The 22,765-nt window shown below is 58.1% G+C and overlaps 1 protein-coding gene across 1 annotated transcript in view; it reads right to left on the bottom strand.

The window, feature by feature from the left end:
* Positions 1 to 22,765, bottom strand: part of MLLT1 (MLLT1 super elongation complex subunit) — a 74,408-nt gene that overhangs the window by 12,658 nt on the left and 38,985 nt on the right. Inside the window, 3 exon segments of the mRNA XM_017866871.1 lie at positions 11 to 426; positions 4,604 to 4,729; positions 8,448 to 8,591. Coding sequence (XP_017722360.1) covers positions 11 to 426; positions 4,604 to 4,729; positions 8,448 to 8,591 — 686 coding nt within the window.

The following is a 22,765-nucleotide window of genomic DNA, read 5'->3' as shown; positions in this document are numbered from 1 at the left end:
GTCCGAGAAGGAGGAAGAGGTGCGCGGCGAGGTGCCTGGAGCACTCCGGGACCCCTTCGAGCTGCTCTTCTTCTGCTTCTTGGCGCTGGGTTTTGGCGAGTCGGCGGTGGCCGGCCGCTTGCTGGAAGCCCGGGGTGGGGGTGGGGGTGGGGGCGGGGGCCCACCCTTGGGGGACGTGCTCTCCAGCTTGGTCTCTTTCAGGGCCATCTTGGGCTCCTTGAAGGCAGCCTTGGGCGGTGGCGCCTTCTCCTCCTTGGGCAGCCGGCCCTCGCCCAGCTTCCGCGAGGTGTCCTTGGAGCTCTTGGCCTGCTCACGCTCCAGCTCCTTGGAGGAGCTCTTGCTCTCGGAGTCTTTGCGGGGCCGCTCCCGGTGCTCCTTGGTCACCTTGTGCGGCTTGGAGGCCTTGCTGCTCTCCTTGTTGGCGTCCTGCAAGGCCCAGAGCAGGGAGGGCAAGGGGAGAGACAAGGTCACATGGCACTGCGGGGCGCCCTGCTCCACCACCCCGACCCCTACAAAGCATAATCCACCTGATTCAGCCTCAGCTAAAGAAACTCTTCCATAAAGCAAAAAGGTAAGGCAGCAGGTGAGAGTTTTAAATGGAGTTCTCCCTCTAAACTACTAGGAAGTGTCAGCCGGTCCCTGGTGGCGGCAGGCTAAGCTTCCCCTCTGAATTGAACGGACAATCCCTGAGGGATTCAAGAAGAGCACAGGTGAGTCCGGCAGAGCATGGCCACTTCACCCGCGCCCGCCGCGCTAACACCTCACAGCTGGGCCCGGGAAAGTCAGAGGCTCTGCTGGCACTGCGGGGTGCTGGCGGGCACTGGAGGCAGCCCTGGCCCTCATCTCAGCCTCCGTCGCCCAGCATTCATGCTACGTGCGGGAAGCTCAGTGCTTCCTGCTCGGTCACTCAAGGCCTTCCTTTCTGAGCCCCGCCAGCCCCTCTCTCCAGGACTCTACACCCCTAGGGTCCAGCCAGCTCAGGCCTGGCTTCGGGGAGCCAACTGCTGAGTGCCCACTGAGTCCCAGGTACCGCACACAGCAAACAGCTCCCGGGCTTCTCAAAAGGCAAACCGCCTGGGTCGCTTTCCTAAAACACTGAGGACATTCCTAGGTCTCCGCCTCAGAAACCCAGGGATTTAGGGTGGAGCTGGACTCGGGGGCTGATCGCATGAGAGGTAAGATGATGGCAGAGAGCAGCAGGACACAGGCCCAGGGGTGAGCTCAGCTCTGTGACCTGCACACTGCAGGACTCGGGCAGAAAACCCCAGCCATCTGCGTCTGCTTCCCTGAGGAAGGGCAAGGCTACCACCTCAATCCAGCATGCAGTGTGGGGGCTGCCAGCACGGCGGCTGAGTCGGGACAGCCCGCGGCTGGCCTGGGCGCTGCTGCTTGTATGCTCTATGTTTCCGCCCCGCGCCCCGTCCGACAGGCACACTGCCAACACTCCCCGCAGCGGGAGCCACGTCTTCACCTTCCCTGCGGAGACCCTGCATCACCCCACGCACCCAGGAGCACTGAGCAGGCTTCTCTGCCGTCAGCCGCCTGGGACTCCACCCTTGCTAGGAAAGGAGCAGCGGCCAGCAGGTGCACAGCGGCCCCAGAGCCTGTCCAGACGATCACGTACCTGGCCTCCTGGCACAGAAGCCAGCAGCAGCCAGACCCTGAAGGCCCTGGGGAGGGGCTCTGGGAGCAGTGAGAGTACCAGGGAGAAGGGGGGGGTCACGCTTCACAGCTCCCCCAAAGACATGCGGGAGGGGCAGGCTGGGCAGAGGCCTCTCAAAACCACCTGAGTGTCCAGGGACAGACTCCTCCCAGCAAAGAACCACAAAGCAGGCAGAGCTGCTGGCCATCTTCTTGCAAAGCCACAGCCCACGCTGAGTGTCAAAGGCTCAGGAACAGTACCAGTGGCTGTAAGGCCTCAGCCTGGCTCTTCCACTCGGGGCGGTGGGAGTGTCCCCAGAATTCCCCCAGCTGGCCTGGGCCATGCAGGGCTATCGGGGGGTGTCCTCTTGGAAGCTGGGGTGTGGAATGGGGCTGTGGTCCACAGCAGGCTACTCCCCAAGGAGGGAGGTGTGAGACACTGAATGCTACATGCCACCTGGCCTCTTCCAGCAGGGGACACATGCCCAGCCGGGCCACAGGAGTTCAGCCGGGGTCACAGCCACCAAGGGCAGAATGACAGCAAACTCCAAAGGCACACCAGAGGCCCCTAACACAGTTCCCACTGTGCGCCCCCGGCCTGGGGTCAGCCGAGCCGCCACTGCCACCAGGGCCTGCCCGGCTAGGAGGAGCCTTCCCACCCAGGCACACAGGCACCCGACACCACAGGTTCTGAAATCAGGCACTAAATTTTCTTTTTTTTTTTTTTTTTGAGATGGAGTCTCCCTCTGTCACCCAGGCTGGAGTGCAATGGTGCGAGCTCGGCTCACTGCAAGCTCCGCCTTCCGGGTTCACGCCATTCTCCTGCCTCAGCCTCCCGGGTAGCTGGGATTACAGGTGCCCGTCACCACGCCTGGCTAATTGTTTGGATTTGTTAGCAGAGACGGGGTTTCACCGTGTTAGCCAGGATGGTCTCGATCTCCTGACCTCGTGATTCGAATTAGGCACTAAATTTTCAGCATAACATGAGTACTCTCCAGGGTGAGAAGCCATTAAAATCACGTTCGCAAGGTTGTCTGTGAACCTCCACGGGCAAAAGCAACCAGGCCAAGTACCTGACATCACATGGTGACACCCAGCTCCCTGCAGCTGATGCCAGGCAAGGCCATGAGAGGGTCCTGCCCCCTCTACGAGGCTGTGGTTCCTGCCTGCCACGCCACTCTTGAGTGGGGGCTGTGAAGGGGGGACAAAACCCCAGGACTGAGTCCCCCAAAGCTGCCACAGCTGCACTCACCAGCAGTCCCCCAGTCTGGGGATTCTGATGGGCAAGGCCCCAAAAGGCCCACCTATCCCATCCCTCCGGGCTCAGGGAGCCCTGCGGAGGCCCCTCTGCTCGGAGCGCATGGCCTGGCCACTCACTCCCCAGGCAGAGCCAGTGACCAACGGAGGGCGCTTGGCCGGGGAAGAGGCCGGTGCACAGGCCTGTGCCGTCCAGGGCCACGGTGGGGTTGATGGCTCAGTCGCCAGGCTAGGGCTTGGGGCAGAGGGGCTTTCTCGGAATGCCCTCAGCAGACATGTGCCTTGGCAGGACCCTGTGCTGCCCGATTCTTCCCCACAGATGCCGCCTACATCTCTCCACCCGGTGGCTGGAGAAGTCTCCAGGGACAGAGAGGGTGGCGCCAGAGGACCCTGCCCACAGGCCTCCTGAGCCTGGTGGATACACTCACCAGCTGGGAGCTCCAGGGGCCTCAAAGACACTCCGGCAAGAGAAAGCACGAGCAGCCCCAGCCCCGCCAGCCCCAGGGAGGGCACCTCTCCGACCGGGACGGCCTTTCTACGCAGGCTTTTAGGTGGCTTGAAGGGACCCGTGCAGAAGAAATCCTGTTGTGGTGGCTGAGAGGGACCCTGCCGAGATCCCCCGCAAGAGCTTTCCTTCATTGAGCCTCCACGAGGCTCAGGGAGAGACAGGCCAGGAGGCCGAGTGGGGAGACCCCAGGGCTCCGTTTCCTACTCAGAGACTCTGGCAAGTCTGACGATTTCTAAGACCTGCTGGCCTTGCGGAAAGAGCCAGAAAGACCTGCCTGGGTGCTGCGGTTCTTCTCCCGCGCGGCTGACGGTGAGTCTGTGAGGCAGCTGGAGAACCCTGCCTGTCCCGCCTGGGATGGCCGGGTCCACACGCAGGGCCTGGCAGACAAGTGAGGCAAGGAGAATGGAGAGGACCAGTGGAGAGACGCGTGGGTGGCGAGCACCGGGGAGCTGCCCCGAGGGCCCGTGCAGCTCGGCCTCCAGGAACGGCTGTGCTGAGTGGGTGGCTATGGAGGACTGGGGTGTGCTCAGGGGTTAAAGGAACACTGTGATGCCAACAAAGGGCTTTCTAGTTTGTCTTTTGAACTGCCGCTCAGGGACGGTTTAGAGAGAGAAGCCTCAGAAAGGCCGAGTGCCACCCACCTGACCGACCGGGACGAGATGAGACCATAAAAAGTTTCTTCCACACTGGAATTCAGCTGGCGCCCACCTGGCTTCCCCTGCCCTTCCCCCACGCAACTCTGCAGTGAGCCATAGCCCGAGATGCAAAGCCTGGCATAGCCAAGGGCAGGAGTAGCCCCAGCTGCTCTCAGGAGGGTTGAGGAGGTGGGCAGCTGCAGCCTAGACAGACACTCTACCCGGCGGCCGCCCCAACAGCCATCGGCGAAGCTCTCACGGCTTCAGGCTGAGCAGTCCTGGGACCCTGCCATCACTTGGCAGAACAGGCGAGAAACAGGCAGGGTCTCTGGCCTCAAGATGAACAGGACAAAGAGCCCACGATCATGGGCTTATTCCTGAAATCCTAGGGAAGCAGCAGTGCGCAGCGAGGGGTGTGCAGAGAGCTCAAAGAGGAAGATGCCAAGGGAGCGAGTTCAGGTACGGAAGGCCCAGCCCAGTGGAGGGAGGGCGCCGGGAGGGGCCAGACCTACCACAGCTGGGCCCGGCGCCCCCATGCGACTGGGCCTTCCGCCTCACTAACCTTGGAGCCGTGGGATGGTTTGGTCTTCTTGGGGTCAGAGAAGGCAGAGAGTGGAATTGTGGGTAACATGGGGTAGTCGGGACTGGGCCTGGACACCGTGTCTGCTCCTTCGGGCATTACCATCACCTAGTGACAGAGAAGAGACAGTCATTATCGATGGGCAGGGGGCGGGGGCCACACGGGCCGGGCTGAAGGTGGTGGGCTTCCCTCTGCAGGAGGGAGAAGGGAGAGCCTCAGCGCTTTCCCGAAAGAGTCCCACGCGCTTCTCCGCTGGGGACTGGGTGCTGAGCACACAGATGAAGCAGGCATGGGTGGGGAGCGAAGAAAAGCCCAGGGTCCCAGGATGGCTGGGCCCAGATGGGGCCACGCGGCCTTCCGGGAACAGCGGACCGGAGGGCTGGCCCAAGAAGACTTGCGGAGCACACTGAGAATCATGAGAAGGCAGCTGTGGCCGAAGCCTGACCTGCACGCTGAGGTTTAGGGGGAACAGCTAAGAAGTGTGAGATGCCAGCCAGACGCCCACAACAGGCAGGGAGCAACTTCCCGGGGTGCACACGGGTGCAACTCCAGTGGGTCCCACATGCCCAGGGGAATGAGCCGTCCTTGGTGTGCGGTGACTGCAGCTGACCCGAACAGGGCAAGAGCACCCAGGCTGAGGCCGAGACCAAGGCAGACGACCTGTGCCTACCAAGGGGGCTCTCTGCAAAGCAGGCCCGAATGAGCCAGCGAGCCCGCAGCATGCGGCACCTGCTCCTGCGCTCCGTCAGAGGCTACGGATGGCGAAAGTTCTGGGGTCCTTCCAGGAGGGCTCCCAGGAAACACCTGCTGTGCAGGGGGAAGCTCAGAGCAAGGTCTTGAAATACCAACACTGCAAGTTTAGGATCACCACCACCACAGAGAAAAGCCTCCCAGACGGCCGCAAGAGAGAACAAAAGAAGAAGACACACTTCAAAAAAAAAAAAAGTATTGAAGTTGGTAGAAGAAGCACCGCTAACAGCCTTGAGCACCTGCGGTTCCCAGCCAGCCAAGCCTTTCATCTGAAGATGCTGAAGTCATGCGGCCATGGGGACACAGGCTGAAAAGAGGGCCATGGGCCCCCAGGGTCCCCACTCTGAGCTGCTTCTCAGAGCCTGTCTGACCGTGATAGCTCAGCACCGACAGCACGTTGCCCCAGCCGTCCCTGAAAACACGCCACGGGAGGCCCTCCGCGCTCTGGGGCACGCACACCTCACAGCCTCACGGAGGAGCCACAGAAGGCCGCCATGCACAGACGGGCTTGCCAGGAGGCTGAGCCCCATTCCCGCTCAGGCCCAGTCCTTTGACTCTCACGGTAATCTACCTTCTTTCCCCTCAAAACAATGCCCTAGACTGACTGTTTCAGGATCACGCAGTGTCTCGCTCTAGCACAGACCTTTGAGAAAAAGGAACTGGGAACTGAATGCACAGATGACTCCCACCTCCTACAAGGCACTGCCAGGAGGACCAGGCTCCCCGACAGAAACAAGGACCCTCAGCCACGGGGGCAGAGATAAGACACGGTCCTAAGGGGCACAAGGCTGGAACGGCGGAAAGTCCTACCCTCTCTCCCTTGAACTACCGATCTCCAAGTGACCCCCAGTGAGAGGAGCAGAGAAAGCAGCGCTCTCTGACACAGAAACCAGCCCCTCCTCCCGGGTCTCCCAGCACCGACAGCTCCGCGGCAGGGGCTGGGGTCACCTGCTGCTAGATGGCCACTGCCTGATCCTGGGCAGCCCCAAGAGGAGCCTCCGCCCCTGAGACCTCCGGCTGCTGCTAAGGCTGAGAGCCCCACTCAGCCATCAGCCCAGGGCGAGCCCCGGAGGCCTGGAAAGTTCCTGCCCAGCCAGCCAGCTCCCCAGGCAGCCCACCCTCAGAGGGCAGAGTGCCCAGCGCCTGGGGCAGAGACCCCCCACGGCGCCTGCTGCAGCCTGCGTGCCTCTCTGTGGAGCCAGCGCTCCCTCCTCCTGACGGGCCCTTCCTCCCAACCCCGCCCCACGCCTCCTCCCCGCCCCTGGCTTTTATGTGTTGAGACGATGCCCTCAGAGCCTTCGTCGCTGTGGAGGAAAGGAAGCCGCCTCCCACAGGGAGTGAGGTCCTGGCTGCAGCCCAGAGAGGCCCAGGGAATGCCACTTCCCCAAGCCACGCCACCACGGAACCCCCGGGGACGCCCAAAAACCCCTACTGCAAACGCGTTGAAAACACCTGGCCATGAAAGAAGGTGGAAAAGCGGAGCCAGGAGGGCGCTGGGACCCAGCCCCAACACCCTCCGGCCACCCAGCACTCAGCCACGCCATCCACAGAGACCCACGCTCTCCACATAGATCCACACCATCCACACAGACCCACGCTGTCCACACAGACCCACGCCAGCACCACCCTCCCCAGATGAGAACCACAAGCGGGACTCTACAAGGATAGCAGCAGGATGCACTCAAGCTTCTACATGGACAGACGCCTCCTCTTAGGAAAACGACGGCCACCAAGGATCTGACTGTGCCCCAGGAGGAGGAAGGGGGACTTCCCAGCCCAACACCCACAGCCATGGTGCCCCCAATTCACCCAGGAGGCGACCCACCCCACCCGCATACCCAACACGTCACATGTGCCACATACACACCCATGACACATTCACACACTCCCAACACACGTCACACCATATATGCGTGACACACCACACACGTCCCACAAGTGACACGACACACATGCCAGGCACACACCATACATGACACACCAGACAGCATATGTACATACCACACAACACACATCTATACATGCCACACACACCACATGCCCCACGTTTGACACCACACACCACTCACCCCATACATGCCACACATGCCACACACTGTACACGACACACCCCACACATGTACAACCACACCCCACACATGTGCATATCACACCCCACACGTACGTATCACACCCCACATATGTACAACCACACCCCACACATGTACATATCACACCGCACACATGTACATATGTACATGTACATGACACACCCCACATGTACACACGACACATCCCCCACACCACACACAGCACTCTCACCACATACAACACATGTACATACCACAAACACCACACATACATACACATGACACACCACACACTGCACACGACACACAACATGCCACCCCAGCCCACTCCATCACAGGCTCAGGACACAGGCAAAGGGGTCTGTGGCCTGGCCCTGAGCCCTGAATGGGTGGCATTTGCTGTCCTGTGGGACCAGGCCTCAGCCTGCATGTCCCTCCCTCCATGCACCCCTCCTCCATAACCACACCAGCACCTGCGCCCACCCTGTTGCCAAGAGCCCTTGTGGGGAGCTCTGCCCCCACATAGGGTCCGGAGGGCTCAACTCCAGCCACCGCATGGGGGTCCCAGCCACACGACTCCTGGAGAGCCCTGGCCCCAGAGCTGGCACTGTCGTCTGGCCTCCCTAAGTCAGAGGTGATGGCGATGCGCATGGCAGGGGCCCTGTGCGGAGGCCCTGCCCGGCTAGTTACAAGCCAGCTCCAGGCCCAGCCACGCGGTCAGACCGGCCTTGCGCCCATCCCTTCCCGGCACTTCCTGCAGGAAGGTGTTAATTACCCACGGCTACCCAGAAGCACAGGGTGACCAGCAACGAGTCACCTGCAGCGACCACGCCCCGGCACAGGTTGTGGAGCTCCCAGGTCCCCTCCAGCTCTGTCGGGCGCTGCCGTGTGACCTGTGCCTCGGGTCTCGGCCCCCAGCACCGACACTTCTGGCTGAGCACAGGAGGCTGCAGCGGAGCGGCCTCAGTGGGGCGGCCCCTTGGCGGGCAGGGGCGGGGCACACTCACCCCGCCGGCCCGCAGGAGCTTGTACCGGAACTCCGTGGTGGGGTTGTTGAAGGTGAGCTTCTCACAGCGCAGGTGGTTCACGGGCGGGTTGCCTTCCAGGTTCAGGAACAGGTCGTAGGTGAAGCAGACCTTCCTCGGCTCCTCCTGGAACAGAGAAAACAAGAAAGTCCACATCAGAGGGTGGTCGTGGGGCAGGGACAGAGCTTCTCATTGGCCCTGGTCCTCCTCTCTCTCTCACCAGGCCTCCGCTCCCCTCCCTCCGATTTGCGCCCACTTCTCTCTCGAGGCACCTCCTGCCCTGCCCTTATTCAAAAATCAAACAACTTACTAAGTGCAGCTAACTGGGTCTCTCAGGCCCCACGGCAGAAACAAAGCTCATTCATAGCCATGCTCTCGGATGGTTACGGGAAACACACACCCCCTTCAACCCTTGCAGCACCACTAACGGACAGGGAAACCGAGGCGCAAAGACACCAACTAACGCATGGCAGCGCTGAGACCTGCCCCAGGCCTCTGGGGCCCACGATCTCACCACCTCCACTCCCTGCTTCCTTTGCAGCCAGGGCCAAGCCCAACAGATGCGCGATGCAGGATGTAGACTCAAACGACAGAGCAGCGCCCAGAGGGGGCAAAAGTACAAGGTCACGATCCAGTTTCCAGGAGGCTCTGTCCACTTTGGGTGCCGCCCCGCACCCTCACCAGCCCAGAAGACAGGGACGCTCTGGCATGGGGCAGCGCTGATGAATCTTCCACACAAGGGTGTGAGGAGCTCATGGGACGGCCTGGAAAAGGGCTGTGAGTGAGAGGCTGTGATGAACACAGAAAGGCCGGGAGGGCTCAGGGCAGGCCTCCCGTGGAGGCCCAGCAGCATGTGCAGAGGCTGCGTTTCGGTGAACCTGGAAATTTCGAAGCAAGACAATTTCATCTGCTTTTCCTTAAGAACCTTGCCCCATCCCAAATGATGTAAGCCACAGGTCCCAGTAAACGGAGACGTGCTCCTGGGAGCAGGGACGTCAGGCTGGTAAGAAAATGGAGTGGACGGGGAGTGTGGGAGAACGGCACCATGACAAGCCCGAATGTCACATGGAGGAAGGGAAGTTTTCATAGAAACAATGTGTACGGGTCGGGCGCGGTGGCTCACGCCTGTAATCCAGAACTCTGGGAGGTTGAGGCAGATTGATCACTTGAGGTCAGGAGTTTGAGACCAGCCTGGGCTACATGGCAGAACCCTGTCTCCACTAAAAATGCAAAAATTAGCCGGGCATGGTGGCAGGAGCCTGTAATCCCAGCTACTCGGGAGACTGAGGCAGGAGAATCACTTGAATCCGGTAGGCAGAGGTTGCAGTGAGCCAAGATTCCACCACTGCACTCCAGCCTGAGTGACAGAGAAAGACTGTCTGAAAAACAAACAAGCCAACGTGCAGGCTCACGTTCTCACATTAATGGGCAGCTGGTGCTTGATAAGGGTGACGAGACCACTCAGTGGGGACTGAGGAGTCTCTTCAACCAATGGTGCTGGGACAACTGGATACCCACCCGTGGGAGAATGGAGGTGCCCCTATTTCACCCACACACAGGAAACAACTCAAAATGGATCAGAGACCTGGACAGAAGCACTAACGCCACACAGCTCTCAAGAAAATACAGGTGTCAATCACGACACTGCATTAGACAATTGTTTCTTACAATATGACACCAAAAGCACAGGCAACTGAAGAAAAATAGATCACGTGAACTTCGGAAACATTTCAGAATTTTGGCCCAGGCATGGTGGTTTATGCCTGTAATCCCAGCACTTTCGGAGGCTGAGGCAAATGCAGAGACACGGGTGAGTGTGTACTGGGGGCGGGTGGGAGGTGCAGGAGTGGCTCTAACAGGCAAAGGGTTTCTTTTGGAGGTGATGAAAATATGCTGGAATTTAAAATTTGTGATGATTGCACAAGACTGTGAATATACTAAAACCACCAAATCTGCACAGTTTAAAAGGCTGAATTTTATGGTAGGTGAATTACAACGCACTTTGTTAAAATGCAGTCCACCGGCATAAAAATAACTAAGAGTATGGGCGTCCCATGAAGGCTTCTGAGTTGGGGAACACTGCTCAGAAGCTCGAGATGTCACACTGGCTCAGTCAGCAGTGGGGACGCAGGGCAGAGCTCCAGGCCCGGGGTCCTCTGCACCCTCTTTATTCTCAGCCCTTTCCCCAGCAGCCTAAGCTCGCAGGTGCATAACCACATCCTCAATCCTGGCAAGAGGGGACAGACTGAGGGGCTTAAGGTGCTGCAGCAGGCCATCTCTCCCCAGCCTGCCTGCAGTGCCAGACGGTTTGCACAGGCGGCACCAGAGTCTGCAAGCTCTGGGAACAAGTGCCTCCTGGGAGTCGGGGACTAGCTAGCAACACAGGTGGCAGAGGCAGCTCCTGCGGCCGCCCATGAGTCCCAGGTGCACCTGCATGGGAAGGAGCCTCCAGAACCACAAGTCCGGTCAGGGCAGACAAATGAACAGGTTCCCAATCCAAGGCCAGCTGGCGTGGCCGACAGTGACCTTGTGTGGGGAAAGCCCCGATCTCAGAAGAGTGGGTCTCTGTCCCAGCCCCAGGCGGGGAGGCATGACCTGTCTGGGCCAGGCTAGGGCTCCCTCCCCTTGTCCAAGGGGACACGTGACTTAGGCTTGGGTAAGGAGACGGAAGGGAGGGCAGCCTAGGGAGGGCTTTCCTTCCCAAGTCATAAACAAAACTGGAGGGACAGAGTTTCTCACCACCTCTCTTTGTCCTGCGAAAACTCGAGAGGTGGTGCCTGTGGGGGCGGCTTCCTCCACAGGACTATGTGGAGGGATGCCAGGCGCTGGCACCTCCTGCCTTCATGTCCTGTAAGAAGACCAGCCCTTACAAGAAGCCCCAATACACATTTGGTCCGAGCAACTGGACGTATCCCTAACCGACACGCCCCTCTCCAAGTCCACACTTCCCCGACACGCCCCCTCCAAGTCCACACGTCCCCTACGCAGCTCTCCTTAAGGACTCAAATGTGGCCGCGTGCCCCTCTTCTGTGCCCCTTGCCTTTATAGAGACATCTGTCCCAGGGGGTGTGGGTCCCTGCCAAACTGGGAACCTGGGACTATGAGGACTCCTCTACTGTCTTCCCCCAAGGTGCACAGCTGGCCCAGTTCCAAGTGAGCCACGGGAGTGAGATGCTAGGGCAGACTGGAAGGGGGATGGTCCAGCAGCAGGGGTGGGAGGGGCTGGGAAAGCTCCCTGGGGGCTGTGGTAGGGTTGAAGGATGGCCAGGAGCCGGTCAGCTCAAGAAGGCTAAGAGGTAGATGGGTGCCCAGGCTGGACCGCCAGGAGCATGCACACCCTCACACAGGAAACCGTGGCATGGGCTGCGGTGTCCTCGCGGGACCCCAGGGCTCCAGCGTGGCTGCGGTGGAGAGAGGTGGTGGTGCTGCCCCTGAGGAGGGGAGCCCTGTCTGGAGGTGGAGGAAGGTTTCAGCTCAGGAACAACAGTCACATCCAGGTCTTAGGAAGCCACACCCTCCGGCCTATGGTGCAAAGGGCAGACGCAAGCCGGCACTTCTGGACGCAGGGCTGGCTGGAACCTGGCAAATGAAGGGGAACGGGGTAGGGGAGGAGAGCTCTTGTCCTGCCTTTCCTACAGAAGCAACACCATTAGGTGAACCCGGAGAAGGCAAACAGCTAACCCACACAGACTGTCCCAGCCGACCCACGAAGGACCATGAGAGCGTCCTAGCATCTCACCATCCACTCGGCCGGCGGCAGAGACGTGGGCAGCCACATAGCAAGACCAAGCCTCCAGATTCAGGCCCCCAAGACAGGGACACGCGAGTCAGAGGGCGACCCTGAGTGCCACTGCATGGCCAAAAGCAGCAAAAACCAGATGGTACCAAGCTCTGCGGGACACATGGTCCTGACTCTTCACCAAATAAATCGCAAAGCAAAAAAAGACTGTATGAATGAAAGGGGGGCGGGAGAATCTAGAAACAACGAATCACAGCGTGTGGATTTCACCAACATCCTGATTCAAACAAACAAACACAAAAAACAGGACTTTAAACACTGGCATATTGAGAGACTAAGGGATTATAATCATCAATTAATATAACCAAGTAATATGGTAACATAAGAGATGACTAATTCATGGGTGTGGTCCTGGTAGCACTGTCTTGTTAGAGGCCTCTTTTGAAATACTGACACATGAAATGAGGACGTCTAGGATTTGCCCCAGAATGACTGAGAGGGCAGCGCAGGCTGGAACGGGCCTGGCTGTGCAGGGACCACCTTTGGGTGGGTGGCAGCTATGAGAGTTTGTTGCATCTGCCTCTGTAAATGCTTCAAACTTTCCCTGGTAAATTCTGAGTGGACGCCAGGCAGCAAGGCTGTGCAGAGGGTGAACGTGCCTGGGGAAGCATCCTCGTGCAGAAAGCCTGGGGCCTAAGGGACACCAGCGGGAGCCTGGCCGTGGTCCTGCCTCCTAGGCCTCAGGTTCTTCGCAGGCAGCCTGGGGGAGTCTGCTGCAGTGCCACAGCCACAGCCCACAGCACCCTATCATCCACAGGAGCCGTCAGCGCCCCCACAAAGCAGCCTGGGCTAACAAGGGCACCTGGGGAGGCGCAGCCAGACGGTACCAAAGCACTGGGATGCCCCAGGGACACTCCCCAGCTCTGCCCACTGCCTGGCACGGGGCACCCTGGGGCTCAGAACCGGGTCCTCTCCTCCCCACCCACGCTGCTGCCCACAGCTGTGCACCCCGGCTGTGCACCCCTGCTGCACGGCGAGTCCAGCCACTTCTCCCGAGCTCCTCGGCCGGCCCCTCTCTCCTGGACCACCTGCCTCCTAACCATCACCTGCTTCTACCACAGCTCCCTTTCAGGCCACGGTATCTCCATGCGCCCAGCCCACCAACGGCCTCGATGAGCCTGGAGGAGGTGCCACATCCTCGGTGCAGCCAGAGCGACATGCTGCCTTCTTCCAAGCCTCCTCCACCCAGCTCACCCCTTCCTGACTCCCGCCTGCCCCTACCCCGGCTTGTTGCTGTCCCCAAGCACAGAGCACAGCTCACTCTCTGCCAGCTCTCCTTGCAGTCCGAAGCACGTCTGTCTTCTGTCCCAGCATCCTACTGACCCATGACCACCACACACAATGGGACCGTCCTGTTTTGTTCCTGATGGGCCTGGTGCTGGGCTAGCACGGTGTCTGCTGAACGTCCCTAGATACTCATGTATCCACCAAAAATGCCACAGGCGTCTACCATAAGATCCCGGCAGGGATCACGAGAGAGGAGAGGTCTCTAATCTTACGGGCAGTCAGGCTACAAAGGCGAAATAGCCACGCGGCAGTGACACCGGTGTGACACCAACTGCATCGTGTCAGTGTCTGCAGAGCGCTGACGGTGACCAGGCACTTTCTAAGCACTCCGCGGATACAAATGCTTCATGCCCCAAACCCAGGTACTCCTGGTGTCCCCCCATCACAGATGAAGATGCTGAATCGGACAGGGGATCTGGGCAGCAGCAGAGCCAGCGCACCCCAGCAGAGGTTCTCGGGAAGCCCCAGGTCTTAGAGAGGTTCCTGTTGCCCACACAAACCAAACAAGGAAGGCAGCCACAACAAGGAGATCCGGCATGTTCACGACTGCAGAGAGGGCAGCACCGGAAAGCAGGGAGGACACCCCTCGCTGCGAGGTAGAGGTCATGCCCCGAAGTACCCGGCGGTCAGCATCCTGGGACCAGGATTGGCTGCTGGAAGCTGCCAGTGAGTCGCAGGCACGGGGAATGACTAAACGGCACGCCCTCTATGTGAGACCTGGGCCTACAAAGCTTAGGAGCACCCCGGGGGGCTGCGAACCCCTTCCTGGCTACCCCCAGAAACCAGCCTTCTGGGGGATGTCGGGACGGCAGCACCTTCATGCCCCTGAGGCCTGGCAGCAGGTTCCGTGAGCACTGGCAAAGTCGAAGGTGGCTGGCCAAGCAGCCCAGGTGTGACACCCTTAGCAACTCCAGCCGAACTGCACTGTGACCCACTAACGGCAGGAGCCTCCTAGAGTCACGTGTTCCCGGGCCAGGTCACGAGCAGCTGTCCACTCCCAGGCTGCTGGCCACAAGCCAGCGTCTCTCTGGCCTCGGCAACTAAGATGCAGAGGAACTGGCCAAACAGGTGCCTGTGCCAAAGACCGCAGCATGCACCAGCCGGTGCCCGGGGTGGGGAGTCCAGGCAGCAAGCCCGCCACGCCTGCCAGTGCTCCTTGGGATGAGGATCACAGGGCCGAGTGGCCAGGCTGGCCTTGGCATGAGGCACATCAAGGCAAAGGCCCTGTGACCAGTGGGCCACGCGTGGAGCGCCTGCTGGCGCCACCACCTCTGAGAGGCCATACTCCCTCTGCCCCACACCCCACCTGGAGGACACCCAGCCTTCCCTCCCAATCCTGGGTGTGAGGGGAGAGCAACCAGCTCTCCTGCAAGGTCTTCCAGCTCCTGCCGACCTCTGCTGTCTCCTGGCCATCTCTTCCCTGACAAGCTCGTCCAGTGGCTGCCCGACATTCCCCTCTGAGGCCCCATGGTTCACAGACATATGCTGGGGTTAAAAAAAAATTTTGGCCGGGCGCGGTGGCTCAAGCCTGTAATCCCAGCACTTTGGGAGGCCGAGGCGGGTGGATCACGAGGTCAGGAGATCAAGACCATCCTGGCTAACAAGGTGAAACCCCGTCTCTACTAAAAATACAAAAAAAGAAAAAAAAAAAAATTAGCTGGGCACGGTGGCAGGCACCTGTAGTCCCAGCTACTTGGGAGGCTGAGGTAGGAGAATGGCGTGAACCCGGGAGATGGAGCTTGCAGTGAGCCAAGAAAGCGCCATTGCATTCCAGCCTGGGCGAAAGAGTGAGACTCCGTCTCAAAAAAAAAAGAAAGGAGATTAAGGGCATGGTGGCTCACACCTGTAATCCCAGCACTTTGGGAGGCGGAGGATCACCTGAAGTCAGGAGTTCGAGACCAGCCTGGCTAACATGGCGAAACCTCGTCTCTACTAAAATTACAAAAATTAGCCGGGCGTAGTGGCCCATGCCTGAGGACCCAGCTACTCGGGAGAGGCAAGAGAATGGCGGGCACCCAGGAGGCGGAGCGTGCAGTGAGCCGAGATCACGCCACTGCACTCCAGCCCGGGTGACAGAGCAAGACTCCATCTCAAAATAATAATAATAATAATAATAATAATAATAGTTTGCAAAGGAGGAAAAAAGAAGTGGTGGTGGCTGGGGGGAGGTAGGGTGACGGGGAGGGGAAGAGAGAGAGAGAAAGTGGAAAAGAGATGGAGGGAAGAAAATGGTTTAAAGATGCTTAAGAGACAAAGCAATCAAGAGAAATGCTTGGGCCTGGCACAATGGCTCATGCCTGCAATCCCGGCACTTTGGGAGGCTGAAGTGGGAGGATCACTTTGAGGTTGGAAGTTCGAGACCAGCCTGGTCCACACAGTAAGATCTCATCTCCACCAAAAAAAAAAAAAATTTTTTTTAAATTAGCTGAGTGTGGTGATACACCTGTAGCACCTGCTACTCAGGAGGCTGAGGCAGGAGGATCCCTTAAGCCCAGGAGTTGGAGGCTGCAGTGAGCTATGATCAGATCACTGCATGCAACCTGGGTGAGCAAGACCCTGACTTAAAGACGGAAAGAGAGAGGGAAGCTCCAACCTTACTTGAATCCTGACGTGAACACGTAATTTTAAAAGATGTATGTCCACACACACAGAGCCTCCCTCGGTTTTTGCAGGCTCTAGAGGGCTGACTGTGTGTGTGAGAGATGACAGGGGAAACTGATGGTACTGGGCATGTGATAATGTTAAAGAATTACTAATTTACCAATTTCTAGCCAGAATGATATTGTGGTTAGGGTTTTTGCTTTGTTTTAAGAATCTTATCTCTCACAGGCACAGCAGGAAATATTAACAGATTAGAAGACGTGATGTCTAGGGCCTGATTCAAAACACCCCTAGGAAGGAGAGAGGAGAAAGCACCTCGTGCAGGCTGGCGGCGGTGGGAGCCAGAGGTGGGGGGCGGCTGCTCCTGCCGTTCTCTCTGCTTCTGTGTATGTTTTTTCAGTCGTCTATATTAGAAAGAAGAATTAAATAGATATGCTTGGCTCTGCCCCCAGCCTGCCTCACAGCTCTGAATTTGAATTCAACACCACCTGTGTCCCTACCACCCTGCCTCTGTCCTGGAGCTGGGAAGACAGTGGGGAATCGGGCAAGTCCCCGCCATGGAACCCAGATGGAGCCCTCTGCCGGAGCCTTCTCTGGCCAGCAGGCAAATGCCTTGCTCTGCTTCAGGTGGCTACCTTGGCAGCAGGGAGCAAGCCCCGTGGGGATGCGCACGGGGCCGCAGGCCTTACCCCACACCTTAGTCGGTCCACACCAACACTCCAGGAGGGCATCGCTCTCTCACCAGCTGCCAGGAGAGGAAGCTCAGGTTTTGTGGCATCTGGCCATTCACCGAGGCCTCACAGAACCAATCAATGCCAAACCCGCTAGTCTACACATCAAAAGCCTCTCGTGGCCACAGAGCCTTGCCCCTCCTCTGGACACAGCTGTAAGGCACTAGGCTCTCGCGTCCACCGGCCCACGGCAACCTAGAATGGGGCTGGCACACAGTCTGGCGAGAAAGCAAGGGAAGAGCAGAAACGTGGAAAAAAGACGTCTAAGAAAGAAACAACCCCATCCCTCAAATCCCACGTCCAGGATGAGACCCAACCGAAATATCCACAGAGAGTGTAAATACATGTACGAGGGGGTCACCGAGGCACCCCTGCAGAGGGAGACCCTGAGATGCCAAATGTCCCCCCATCCAGAACAGTCAGGTAAACGACAGCTGACACAAATGCCAGGGCACACGACATGGACTGTAGCCAGAACCAGACACAGTGGCCTGTGCTGACGCAGGGAGTTCAGAGGTGCGAGTCACACTCATGCCCACACACTCATACACACGTGCATACACACACCCACACTTACCCACATGCACATGCACACACCCACACTCACCTGCCTTTATACCGTGTACAGACACACCCACCCACACACCCACGTACGCACACACCCATGTGCACACACTCATACACGTCCATAGTCACCCCTCACCTATCTGTGTACAAACACACCCGTGTACACACAAACACCCACCACCCACACTCATGTACTCAGACTTACACACACACTTATGTACATATACACACCCACTCACATCCACACACCTGTACGCACACACCCTCACACGCACACTCAGACTCACGCACGCAGAGAACTGTTTTGGAAGGACAAACATTGCTTATCATGGAGAGGATTTCAATTCCTTGTAACCTGCATATGTCACCTTGGCTTTGTCATCAAAAGAAAAAAAATTTTTTTTTAAGCTTAGGTAAAACAGCACAATGTGGGCTGAAAACCTCTGACCAGGACTCAGAGGACTCCTGGGTACTGAAGCGGCTCAGCACTGGCTCGCTGTGTGACCCTGGACGGGCTGCTGCACCTCTCTGAGCCTGAGAGAGAAACAGGAATCCAGCGGGAAGGAAGCAGGAAGGCCAGCGGTGTCTCTGGCTGGGAGGACAGCCGGGGGGCATTAGCCCAGACCCCTCCCATGCCTGCCTGACCGCTCAGCCTGGGAGGCCAGGGAGACCCCAGAGACCCCGCCCCCTCCCACAGGTGTGCTCAGGGCCTGAAGCCCTATGTGAAACAGTGAAAGCCGGCCACCTACAAGGCCTGCCTAGAAGGGGCTGGCCCTGGTCAGGGGAGGTGGGAGAGTTTTCTTCTTGTACCCTTGAACTTCGAACCCCACTGTGGAGCACGCTGCTGCCACTGGAAGGAGCCTGACAGATGCAGCAGGTGACACAGAGGGCGGGCTCCGAGCCGAGCTGGCCCCAGCACTCACCGTGCAGCCGGAGCAGGTGACGCTGCCCGTCTGTGCTCAGCGTCCTCACCTGCAAAGGGGGAAAGGCAGAACCCAACCCATATACAGGAGCTCAAGAGCCACTCCTCATCACACGCTAACCCAGAGACCCCCGGGACACATTGCCAGGAGAAGAAAACAAACCACAAGACTGAGAGCACCATGGAACCTACAGCGCTCAGATTCAAAAGCACTGTGGGTGTGATGTCAGATGCAAAGGGAGAGACTGGACCCACACTCAGCTACAAACCTCCCGAGAGAGCACAAGAATTCAGGGGCAAAGGGACGGAAAAGGCAGTTCCTACCCTGCATCCTTGTGCGCTTTGCATTTCTGATCATTGGAATCAATTCCTGCATCGATGAGCAATTAGAAACCAAAACGAGGAGGCAGAAAGGCAGACACCACGTTTTAAAACGCTCTCCATGGAAACAGACGTTTTTAGACTTAAAGTTGGCTTCTATTATCTGGAGGCCAAACTTACTGATTTCTCCTCAGTCTGACACCAGAAAGGGGAGAACGCAGCCTGCAACGTAAACACGTGCAGTTTGAAATCTAGACCATAACAAATGAAGACAGGAGGAGGTATCCCCAAGATGAGCCCATGAAAGTCGCCAGCCCGATGCTGCCAGGCCAAGAGCAGCTGAGCTGAGACCTGCGAGTGGTTAGTCCCGGGGCCTCCTGCCTCCCTCATGCCCAGTATGAGGACAGCCTCTCTCTACCCTGAACTGAGGCCGCTGAAACCCACAGTTCCCAGACCCCTGCCCCATCCCGAGAGCCCGTGTCCCCCAGGCCAGTGTCAGGCAGAGTCCAGCTGGAGGCAGGGTCTATTCAGGGCTCCATGGTGCCAGACTCCCGGCCCCCTCACTGGACAGCACCTTCCCTGCTCTGGGAGCCACGGGGCAGATGCCTTCGTCCTGCGGCCCTGTCTCTACAGGAGGCACAAACATCAGTCAGGAAAGATGGCCTCCGAGAAGCCGGGAAAGAATTTTATCAGGCACATGCCGAGATAGGAAATTTGGGGAACATAATGGGTGCTTTCAATGCCCAGCCAGTTCTTCCAGCCCCTTCTCTAGGGACCCAGGAGAAGGCATTCTGGGCCTCTGGGCCGTCCCACCGTCCCAGCTTTGGAGGTCCTGCGGTGACCGTGGCGGGCGCAGGGTTGCGCAGCACCTCCTCTCTCCCTGCAGTGGTGGGCGCCTTCTTTCTTTCCTTGCGCTTCTCTGCCCGGCTCCAGACCCGCCCTCTAGGAAACACAGATGCGTCTGGGGACCCACTTCAGGGAACAGAGGATGCTCCAGGGAAAGACAGACTGCCACAGCTGGCACGCATCCATGCGGCTTGTCACAACGCGGCAGCTCGGCCCTGCCCCGGGTCCCCGCACACAATGTGGCTTCTGTTCTGGCTCCCTCGGCAATCCACCAGCCAAGGCCTCCCCCTCGGCCACATCAACCGGCCGATTGTCCCTGGCGGAGCGCTCTATGGGCTCACCAGAGGGGCTGCCCGCCTCCTGAACTCTGCAAGGCCCTGGGAGCCTGGGAGCCAGGGAGGGCGTGCGAGGGTTGCTTGGCTTCTGCGCCAGCGGGTCAGGGGCAAGGGGAGAAAACAGTGGGGGCCCAGAGGGGCCTCCCGGCCTCCCTGCCTCAAGACCTGCTCTCCCTAGTCTCAAACTAAGCGCATGCAGGGGCAGCCCAAGTGGAACCCACATGGGGTAGCATTTGTGGCTGAGAGCCATCTCCACTCTACAGAGGGTGGTGGGTGCAGAGGGCACCAGGCTTGGTGTCCCTGGAACCTCCCCTGGCATGTGTGACTGCCTAGGGCCCCCCAACACAAGCCACCCAGGATGTGTCAGGAAGATGCCTCTGAGGGTCTTAAGGCTCTGAGGCCAGCGTGGTTTAACTTACTTTTAAAACTCTCCACATAAACCCGTGCACACTTCCTAATGACATGAACCAAAACACCCTTCCCGTGCCCTCAGACATCTGCCTGTGGGACACCATGGCGGACTGGTGACGGCTGTGGCTCCCTGTCCAATGACAGCTTGTTGCAGGGGTTGGGGAGGAGGTCTAATATTAGTGGTAAATACCCAAAATAAACTTCTTTTTCACACTTGGCCATTTCCAGCACTGGACCGTCTCTCACAATCAGTGCGTACCCCTCGCGTTTCTTTTCCTGCTCTCAGGATGGGTTCCTTCAACTCAAGTCACGGGAGACTTAGACTGAAGGAAGAGGAATCTGGGGTCAGGGACAGGGCAAGTTTTACTGCCCCAAACAGCCACACTCCCCTTTCCTGGCACCGTTTGTACCAGGTTCAATAGACACAAGTGCCCCGGCCGGCATCCCCTCATATGACAGCATCTACAAGGCACCTAGGGGGCCGTGAGCCGACGCCAGCCACAGGAAAGGACAGCGGGCCACTGTCATCTCAGACGACCCCTCTCCCCATCTGAAAGCAGCTCTCTCCACCCCTCTCGGTTTTGCCAAGCACGCCAAGCCAGTAACGCAGGACTACGTGACAGTCAGCACTGGCATGAAAGAGACAAAGGTGAGGGCTAAAAGGATTGCCAAGCAAAATTAAGTCACATCAAATGATGCCTCAGAGAACAGCTCCTGAGTCCAGCTGCTAATCTTGGCTAATGCCTCAAAACAAAGCAAGACAAAAAGCAACTGTGCTAAAGTGTGCTGGGAAGGTAAAGCAGGAACGTGGCTGGTCACCAAGCGGTAAAGCTGAAGGAGACCCTGAGAGCCGGTCCCAGCCCGAGCAGGGCCGTGAATGTCAGTGGGGGGCCCCCATGAAGGCTTGGGGAGGCTGGCAGCCCTGGGGCCCGTGCCCCACCCAGGACCAGGGCATCGAAGCCCTCCAGGTCAGCTCTGCAGCCCCTCCCGAGGCCCTGACTCCGCCTCCTAACTGACTCTAGGGCACAGACAAGCACTTCCTGTTTGGCAGCCATTGAATTACTTCTGGGAGAGACGGAGCCAGGTCTGCATTATAATGTCACTGACCTACTCCAGAACACACGCGACAGGCATGGGACAGGCACCTGGCGGGGGCTTCTGAAGCCACAGCCACAGAGCTTACAATCAAAGAGGCAGGTGAACCTGTAGCACTCGACCCCTTATGGAGGATCTAAAGGCAAATGTCACCATGTCACCCCCGGCGGATGAGCGGCTCTGCCCACCCAGCTCACCTCCCTCACACTCGCCCCAGACCCCACTTCATCACCTGGACTCTGCCCTTCAAACAGCTGCCACTCCCCCTAGAAGGGACCACCCCATCCTCTCAGCCTCACTTAAGAAGTCAATCTCGCTTCTTAAGAGAACCCTCCTGACCCTTTCTAACTGGGTCCCCGTGACACACTCGTAGCACCCAGCACCTGGGCTTCCCGGAATTCATTCTGATGGTCACTTCCTCTCCCATGCGTCTGCTGTCTATTGCCCTGTCAGTCTGTGACCTCCACAAGAGAGGGGAACGTGTTCACTTGGTCTTCACTGGGCCTGGACTTGGTAAATACCTGTCACATGAAGAAATCGATGAAACTCCAGCAAAGAATGGAAGTAAAAGCAATTCCTCCTCCTCACTGTAAACGCACACTTAAAAAAAAAAAAAAAACCCTCATTTGCGAAGAATAAATGACAAGGGCCTCCCTTACTAGATACCCGCTACGCTTCAGCAGTCTCCCCTACCTCTCTCAACAGTGGGCTTGGTGCACGCTGCCAGCGGACAGTGAAAACAGAGGCATGGGCCTCAAGTGGCAAAGGGTTTCAGACACAAAACCAGAAGCACTTGCCAGAAAAACAACGGCAAGCCGTCCATCAAACTAAAAAACGTTTGCTAGACAAAAATATACTATTAAGAGAATGAGAAGATAAACCACAGACTTGGAGAAAATATTTGCAACTCATATACCAGGTATAGGACTTGTATCCAGTGTATATACGAACTCTTGAAACTCAACAAGAAAACAGCTAACCCAATTTTTTTAATGGCAGGGAGTGGCAAAATTCTGAACAGATACTTTACCAAAGAGAATGTATGGATTGCAAATAAGCACGTGAAAAGATGCTCATGGCCGGGCGCGGTGGCTCAAGCCTGTAATCCCAGCACTTTGGGAGGCCGAGACGGGCGGATCACGAGGTCAGGAGATCGAGACCATCCTGGCTAACACGGTGAAACCCCGTCTCTACTAAAAAAAATACAAAAAAAATTAGCCGGGCGAGATGGCGGGCGCCTGTAGTCCCAGCTACTCAGGAGGCTGAGGCAGGAGAATGGCGTGAACCCGGGAGGCGGAGCTTGCAGTGAGCTGAGATCCGGCCACTGCACTCCAGCCTGGGCGATAGAGCAAGACTCTGTCTCAAAAATAAATAAAATAGGCCGG

The sequence above is a fragment of the Rhinopithecus bieti genome, unplaced genomic scaffold (genome assembly GCF_001698545.2).
Source record: "Rhinopithecus bieti isolate Rb0 unplaced genomic scaffold, ASM169854v2 scaffold_1853, whole genome shotgun sequence".
In the NCBI taxonomy this organism is placed as follows: Eukaryota; Metazoa; Chordata; class Mammalia; order Primates; family Cercopithecidae; genus Rhinopithecus; species Rhinopithecus bieti.
The sequence above is the reverse complement of the archived record's forward strand: the minus strand, read 5'-3'. Positions and strand labels throughout refer to the sequence as shown.